General features: G+C 31.9%; 1 protein-coding gene across 1 annotated transcript in view; it reads right to left on the bottom strand.

The window, feature by feature from the left end:
• Window positions 1–322: 322 nt before the first annotated feature.
• LOC106463227 (A disintegrin and metalloproteinase with thrombospondin motifs 9-like) overlaps window positions 323–9,114 on the bottom strand; it is a 170,379-nt gene continuing 161,587 nt past the window's right edge. The window contains exons 32-35 of the mRNA XM_022390671.1: window positions 6,875–7,011; window positions 5,985–6,181; window positions 3,022–3,122; window positions 323–1,736 (exon numbers count right to left, since the gene is read on the bottom strand). Coding sequence (XP_022246379.1) covers window positions 3,027–3,122; window positions 5,985–6,181; window positions 6,875–7,011 — 430 coding nt within the window. The 3' untranslated portion in view covers window positions 323–1,736; window positions 3,022–3,026. The remainder of the gene's footprint in view (window positions 1,737–3,021; window positions 3,123–5,984; window positions 6,182–6,874; window positions 7,012–9,114) is intronic.

The raw sequence follows: 9,114 nt of genomic DNA, 5'->3' as shown, positions 1-9,114 counted from the left end.
ACATATTGACGGTATTTTTTATATTTTCTTTAAGTAAACTACATATTGTTTTAGACCCTCAAACAAGGCATATATGTATAATAATTTCATACTTAAATTATTTATAAAACTGTGTTTAAAAGGCTGACGGGGTCCATGTGAACTTCACCAATAAATCTAGAATTAAAATTATTAGGAAGTATCTAATGTATACATGCTTAAAACTTTGTACACTAAAAATACTTATTTAATCGTGCAATAAAATAATATATATTTATATATATATTTTTAAAAAGAACAAACAATAATGACTGCTAATTCATTATTAATACTTTTTAGTTTACATTCGATATTTTTTTTGTTTTTTTTCGGTTAGCTGGATATTTAAATCTTGTAATATTTCAGTCCATACAAAATTAAACTTTCTGGCTATCTTTCTCTAATCTACACTTTCATATTCAATAGCAAAGGAATACATTCAAATAATAAATTCCTTAAAAGCACATATAGATATTTATGGTTAGAGAGGTAGACACAAGCCCTATGATAATCCTCAAAGACTCAAAGGTTTTGCAAGCAAATACCAGTTTCTAATACAATCATATTTGGGCGTCAAAATTAGGAATCATATACTTTGCCTGTTTTCGTTTACTTTGTTCCAAATAATGCTTGGGCTAACTGCATCCTCTTTTGAGGTTATTATGTTCTTTTGCAACTTGAGTGACACACTGCATATTCTTTCAGACGATAAGAAAAAACATATATTTATTTGCTTATAAAAACTTTAATGCTGAACTACCATTTTTAAGAAATAGAGAACGCAAATTTTAAAACACCATTTTGATTCTATATCTTGTTATAAGCAAAAGCGAGTTAAGTTCTTAAGAATCTATACATAGAACATACCAAAAAGATTTGGGACTTCAAAAATTACCTCACAGAATTACCTCAAAACTTGAGAATGTGTGTGAGGTTATGCTATAAAAGTTACTTGCAAGTTAAGTATCTCTAGCAAAGTTTTGAAAAAAATAAACGAACTCTGTATACTTTGTTTAATAGTTTATTATGAAACATGCATAATCGAAACCTCACCTTGAGAGTATAATGAAGCTAAAAATTATAAGATAAAAAAATAACTCGAGCAAGTTGTACCCACAACAACAAATGATAATTTAGTGTCAGCTACAAGAGAGGATACTTCCACTACTTGAAAAAAAAATATAAAAAACAGACACCAAAAAAATGAGAAGGGGGGGGTAAAAAGGGGTTCTGTCCTTTCTGAAACCCAATAGAGTACGGTATTCAATCTATGTGCGTATAAATTTGTTTCATATATCATAAATTTCATTTTTTTAAAATACATATACAGTTCAAATTCTTATGTCATTGCATAGTGCATTTTCACTATTTAGGGCTCCCTGAAAATAACACTTTCCATTTTTCATACTATTAAAAAAAACATCTGCTAACATCAACAAATATACGTTTCTGTTAAATAAACATAAACTGTGATAATAAATTTTCCTTAATAGACCAGCATTAGTAAGGCCCTTTTTCCTGGAGTCGCATGTGAAAGAAAACAGCACAGCACGTTTCTCAACTTGTAAGTTACAGATCGTGGAGACAGGGCAACATGCTAAATGAGGTATGTCTGATGAGCTATTTACAAATGAACCTGCAAGCTAATAGAAGAATACTGAGTTTGAATCTTGCTGACCAATATCAGAGTACTTGATATCTTGCTCGTAAATGTAGTCCTGGAAATACAAAAACACAGAGAAACAGAGAAGGTCATGTCAAAAGAGGTATGCTTGACAAAGTATCTACAAGATACAATATCTTTATTGTAAAATACACACTTGAAGTGCGACATTTCGTTATACATTTATTATTGATATAACGTCACAAATAATTATCCTCGATCTAATTAAAGTTATAATAAAAACAACTATTATCTAAATTTAAAAAGTCGATAAGTATAAAAACAAGTACTATAACCTATTTCAATACTGCATAATTAAAACATAGGCGTATAACCTATATTGACATTTAAGTAAAGAAGCCATTGTTTTATTCTAGGCTATTGTAAGCACATGCTACACAGTTTCTAAAAAGAACTGAGTTTTTCCACCCTCACAATGTTGATATACACTGTGAAATAAGATCTGAATTTTATTTTATTATATAAACTGGAATCGAACAAGTGAAATTGATCAATAATTTTACTCAAGAAATAAGTTCAACATTTGTTCATTGTTTCTTTCTAGATGCTCAACATTCTCCAAGTACACCTCATGTTGTTGCTCTTGTTGCCTCCAATACAATTGTTGTCTAAAGTTCTTCAAATATAAAGGTGTTTTAGTTGTCAAAGTAATCCCAGATATTGTCTAACTGCCTCTCACTACCACACGTTATTTATTTGGCTGACTGATTTACTGCCGTTTTTAATTTGTCTTACTACCACGGATTATTTATTTGAATATCTACATTTTCACGTCTGTCCATACATTACTTACTTAAAACTGCTTTCTTACAATTTGTCATGTTTTTTATTTTTATTTACCATCTCAAGGTAGTACTTCATTTCTATTTGTGTAAATGCTTCCAACTACTGTTCGCGTTGGTCCTTAATGGAGTCTTTTGGTTACTGTACTGTAACAGTTATCATAATTAAATTAAGATAAGTTATACGAATAATCAGATAATGAAAATCGAACAAGAATATCGTACACGTTATAGAATATAATATGTTAGTTATGCTATAATAATAGTAATAATATATAACATAACACGATTCACACGTTCTTCTAACAATGCAACCAATTAGTAGGGGAAAATACCATATCATTAATGAAGGATTTTTGAGAGATACAATTTTCATATAATTAAATATTGATATTCATTATAATAATATATATACTCTTATATTTCGTCTTTTAGTTCCGTAAATCAACAAAATGTTAGAATTTCAGGAAGAAAAGTTCTTGAATATTTTGTATTTATAACAATTGGTATTGAATGAAAAATTGGCACAAAATTTACCTTGGTCATGGCGGAGTTATGTCTAAAAGAAGGCCACTACTCATATCCGGTGAACATTTACCGCAATAGCCACCACATTTACCTTGTACGATTTGCCCTTTCTGGAACAATAGACAAAAACAGACATACAACTCACAATGCGTGTTTGGAACTTTTCAACATACATTCTAAAGATAAATTTATTATCTTTGATAAATGTTTTGAACATAACACCATATCCTAACACAGGGGCGAACTTAAAGAGAAGGTAACTGGGTTCAGAATTCACAACACACAATAAAGACTGCACAGAAGAGCACATACTCAGTATGGATATTGTAGGTTTTTTATATTTCAAGAAAGAGGGTGGGACTTAGGTTAGATCATCTTATGTATTTCATATTGTATGCTTATCTGAGTTACTGATCTTGTAAATACAAAAAAGCATACATTTAAACAGGAAAACAGCATTGAGCTGAAGCTCCCAGTCTTTCTTTAGCTTCAATGATTTATTCAATCGTGAGTTATACCCTTAAAAATAATTTATTGTCTTGGCTCTGTTTTGCGTACGAGCCCTTAATTTGTGAACTCACGCAACAACGTGTGAGATACTTAGCAATTAGAATTGACCCTGATGATATGCACGATGTCATCTACTTTGATTTCTTGAGGAAAAATTCTAGATAACTGTACAAGCCTAACATCATCCGTGGGTAAATGTATACAGTATGGAAAAAAAAGATTGAGAAGGAACAAGGAGATATATACATGTTTCTTCGGACCATCAATCATTTCAAAGAGGTAATGAGTGAATCACTTCTGAAGGCTCAGAACTTTGGGGTACACGAGGACTTTTTAAAAGCATTCTATCAGTGAATATATTTCTTTGTTGACACTATGGAAAAAATATATGATACAGATAATTAATGCATAATAACATGTTTTATTTTTGAATATCATGGACAACTTAGTTTCTTCTTTTAGTAAACGTTAGTTTTGGTAGACTTTATACAGATTGATTATTTGTTGTTAATAGTTGGGCTATTGAAGGTACCTGTTTTAGCCACTCGCATCACTATTCAGTATTGTTTTGTTTGTCAGTCAGTTAGTAAACACTAAAATTACATCACATAATGTACACTTAACATTGCAATTTGTGCTAAACTGACTTCAGTAAAATATGCGCATGCCATGAAACATGAGAAGAATTATGCATTCTGTAGGCTACAACGTAGCATGACATATGAACTTTGAAAGCAAAGAATAAAAATAATTGTTTCTCTTATAATTTTGGTTTTATTTACTTTTGAAACAGAACACTTTCGGAAACCCTGCGGAAGTACATCTAGTATACTTTTTCTCTTATTTTTCAAATGTTATGGGTAGCCATTATCATGGAGGCTTTAATGACATGTTTTTCTTCATTTTTCGTAACATATTTTATATTACAAATCTTGTTCAGTCTGAAGACTAGACAATCTATGAAGCTCGTCTTTACATTGTTTAGATGGTTTAGTTTATAGTAGAGGTATTCCCCTTATCCTGTGATATTCGGGTTATGTGTTCTAGTAACCATCATGTCTAGGAAAGGGAGCATATTTTTAGGTTCTTGTTCCCGGAGTTATGTGTTTTGGTAACCATCACGTATAGGAATATGGGTTTATTCATTTAGTTTATTCTTATTCTATTGTGAATTGTATCGCTGAATATTATGTGTACAAGTAGTTCATGAAAGTTTTAATTTTGTCTGTAGTGTGTGGCCAAATCCTATGGTTTAGACCAGCTCCTCTTACTACATTATCATGGAAATATAAGTAGTGGTGATAGAAGCGAGCTAGATGTTTTTGTTCTTGACAGTTTCCATCATCCCGTTGAAAGTTGATTATGTTGATACAGAAGTAGTTAGTTTTATTATCGTGGAGATCGTCATTTGAGTGCGTCATAAAGACCATTTTCAAGCTGCGTTTCACGTATCGCTGCGTTAGTGAATAGGATGGATATTCAAACCTGATCATTGCGTCTTGTCAATTTATTGTGGTTGCTGTTATAATCTTTACAAACTGGATTTTGTTTTTATTATGTGAGGATATTTTACCTGGTACTTATTTGACTGTTTCTGTTCCATGTTCTTTTTGACGCTTTCTGAAGAGTTAGTTAATTTTTTCCTGTGTTAAAAGATGTAAATTTGATGCTCTTGCTGCTAATAGTGTTTCAAGGTGACACCTACTGAATCTCAGCTTGCTTAAAAGGTTGAGCTTAAATTATATTACTAAATATTAATGTATAATAATATTAGTGACGATGCAAGTTTTTATAGTCGTACTATTTAAACACAGTACAACCGCCTAAAACTTACAATGAGATAAGTAGATTTCTAATATGGTTAGTTGTCTCATGACGTAACTTATACATATATCTATATATATTACTTGCATTGAATATATCTGATAATGGTAACGTTAGGTACACCCACACAAATACATGCTATCATGTCGACATAAGCAAATCATTTGACACAAGTTAAACATACTGAGCAATTTTCAAAGCAAAAGAAGTCCGGTTTATGATCCGGTTTAGGAGTATGTAGTATGTAGTAATTATGTAGTATCCCTTTGCAGTTACTAAAATGGGTAAGTTTTTGTGGAAAAATCTAAAATTAGACGATGAGTTTAAAATGTTTTGGATTTAGTATTCAACCAATTTAAGCGTTATTATTTGAAATAATTTTTAATATTTGTCCTTATATATAATTCAAAATTTTAGTATATTTTACTAAGCACTCATAAATATTTGCAAGTACGTTTTTATATTTCTCTGCTTTGCTAAAAAATTAGAAAACTACAGATTATGATCAGGATTGTCAAGAAAGTACAGTTATTTGAAAATCTAAATTATTCGGACCTAAATATATTTTAAAACGTGCAGTAAGTTAAACGAGCTTACTGGTTTTCTAATAATTTTGATCGCAAGAGGATGACTCTTACCTCTAATCTTTGTATTCTGGCAGCGGGTCTAGTTCCGTACATTTTCCATTGTATGGCCTCTGACACGACTAAACCTGTACCCTTTAAGCTGATAGAGAAACGGCCCTGAGGGCATTCCTTGAAACTGTAACAGTCCCCAGCTTCTCCAAATCTAACTCTGTGTCCACGTAATGTTTTACTGAAGGTGAAATCGTCCGCTGTCGTAGTGAAAACATAAAACAATGACCAACAACCTTCAACAAGTTAAGTTTGCTGAAAAGATAGAGCATCAATCAGATATCAAAATTACAACAGACAATGTGTAAATAATGCTAAAATACTTCTTTGTTTAATTTCACAACATAACATATAACTTGAGAAAAATACTTAGGTAAACATAATATAATACTCTGTTTGAGGGACATGGTTGGCAAGTGGGCATAAATAGGGAGAAGCAAATATAAACATTGTGTGTACTGTACTTATGAAAAAAGAACCAATCGATAAAAAAAATAGAGCACACAAGATCCTTCAACCAGGAACGCGTCAGAGATCAGCAAAGCTGTACATAACCTATCTCAACGACCTGAAGAAGAAGCTTATAATACTACAAGGCAAGATGTCCGATAGTAGAGACCTTCCTAATAATTAAAACTCAGTAAAATTTCCTGTAGAGTTTACCATTTCTTTTTATTATTAATAAGAAAAGATGCAGCTCTAACACGTGAATAGCTCGAATTGCCTATTGTCGTTATAAAAACTTTAAAAAATAGAATATTCAACAGCAGATTATTACTTTAAAGCTTTAATATAGTAGTAAGTTTTATATAAGTAATAGTGTGTATTTATTATTTAGTCTTGAGAAAGATATCGCTTTATTACGTATTATACTAATAATAAAGTCAACTTACACAAAACTTGTAGAGTTGTGATGTTAATTGCTACCTTGCTGAAAGTCGTCAGTCCTGATCCTATTCTACGTTCCTTTACACATGGACAAGAATCATGTCTGATACCATTATAGGGGCAGGTGTCCGGTCTCAGTAATCTAAAAACAACAACTTGACATTGTACGTTTGTAGAATATTTACCCTCTTAAGGATACCCATGACTTAAAGACACATAATTATTTTGACTCATGAATTCTACAACGATCTTCATTATATAACCAGAAAAAATATATAAGTAAAGAGACATAAAACAACATACTTTACTTTCCTACCTGAAATGTACGTATTACGTTTTTGTAAACTTTTGTAAAAATAAAAAATATCCGATTCGGAATATCTTAACCGAATCATTTCTAACCATATATCCTTCAGATATGTAGTAGCGCTAAAATAAGTGACACAGAAACATCACAAATAGTTTACTTGTTTTATCACCTGAACTTCTCTAATCAATTACCGTTAATGACTACTAATACATATATGGTAACACAAGTTCTAGGACGTATCAGTCATTGGAAAAATAATCCAACCAGAAATAAAATTATAAAATATGCAACCACTGATAACAGATGTTCAGTACTTTATGTTAAAACGTTTTTGGAGCTTTACCACGTAGTTACAGACCATGTCGCAAACGTTCAACAATAACGAAGGTGTATTTTTTAACAATATCTCTCCAACGCAGTATTCATTGCAAAAGGGTCTTTTTTAAGGTTGTCATGCCTGAAGCACACCACGCCTATCTGCATGCTTTTCATAACCAATATAATTTACAAGATCGACGGTTTCCCAGCATCTGTTTCTGCAGTTCAATCACATAAAAATCCATAGACGATGCATCCAGCGACTTGTCCGGTATACTTTGGTGTAGAATAGCATGAAAACCCGCTTCATTCTCGAGCTGTTTGAGCTATGCAATGATTGAACGGAAATAACTTGTGTACACGTGACTTGTATTGCTTTTCTAGATGGAGAGCCATCTTGATTATGTTGCCTAGGACACATGGACGGATTTTACCAGTGAACTTTGTGTTCGTGGATTATCTCCTATTTCAAGACGCCTTATTTTGCTTATCATGGCTTCGGTACGACATGTTGCAGGTCTCTTTATGGATAAACAATGTGCCACTATTTGGCCTATATTCCATTGTCTCCAGTGTAACTGATATCCTCGTTTTGGAAGTTTTGAATCCACAATTTCAACATATCTTTATGACCTGATTGTATGAATATTATGCGCCGGAAATTACTGTTACATACTCTTCCCAAAAGCTATCATATTTTGATGGCATACATTAGATATGAAACACAAAACAACGGCAAAATGTATGTGGTACATACCGTTTCACCATGACTTCAATCTAGCTGTGGTTGTCACGTGACAATTTAATATAGCGTATATAGCGTAGGCCAATTTATTTATAAGAACTTTGTTTCCAGCTATAAAATAACGGAGGCAGACATAGAATATAGAATTTGAAAATAAATAATTTGGAAACGTTTCATATATATCTTACAAAGAAATACGAGTAGTTTTAATGTACAATTGGCTTCTTATGTTTTGAAATGCATGCATTTGTTTCTTAAATGTTTGTGCATAATACTTACTACCAATCACCCCAAACTATCTGGATACAAACAAACTTCACTGCACCCTTATGAATAAAAAAATATATGAAATTGACACTGCTGTTAACAAAAAACAACAACAAAAAAAACAATTCAAACAAGGTAAAAGTATTAGCTCGTCACGAAATTACTGTCGCGTTTTGGAACACTTTCATTAACCATCACGTATAATAGTTAAACGAACTACCTAAACGTCACATCAGTGTAACCTATATAATGTGTAAAGTTTAGTGTACTCTAATCCCTTATAGTGATGGAACACAACGAGACACACATTCGGCATGTAATGATGTTTGAATACAAGGGAAACAACGCCTCTGTAGTCACAAAGAATATTAAAGAAGTTTATGGAAATATTTTGAACGTTCGTAAGTGTTAATGATGGTTCAGCAAATTTCGTTCAGATGACTTTAACCTTAAAAACTGTCATGGCAAGGGCCGGCTTGTTAGAATTGATAAAGATGCTATGACGAAGCTTGTTGAGTCTAACCCAAGGCAACACAGTCGTGAAATGGCCTTGATATTACATGTCTCTCATGAGACAATACGTAAACATATAAGCAATATGGAAA

This window comes from Limulus polyphemus, unplaced genomic scaffold (assembly GCF_000517525.1).
Source record: "Limulus polyphemus unplaced genomic scaffold, Limulus_polyphemus-2.1.2 Scaffold1353, whole genome shotgun sequence".
Taxonomy (NCBI): Eukaryota; Metazoa; Arthropoda; class Merostomata; order Xiphosura; family Limulidae; genus Limulus; species Limulus polyphemus.
Note: the sequence above shows the minus strand (reverse complement) of the source record. Positions and strands in the feature narration are given on the sequence as shown.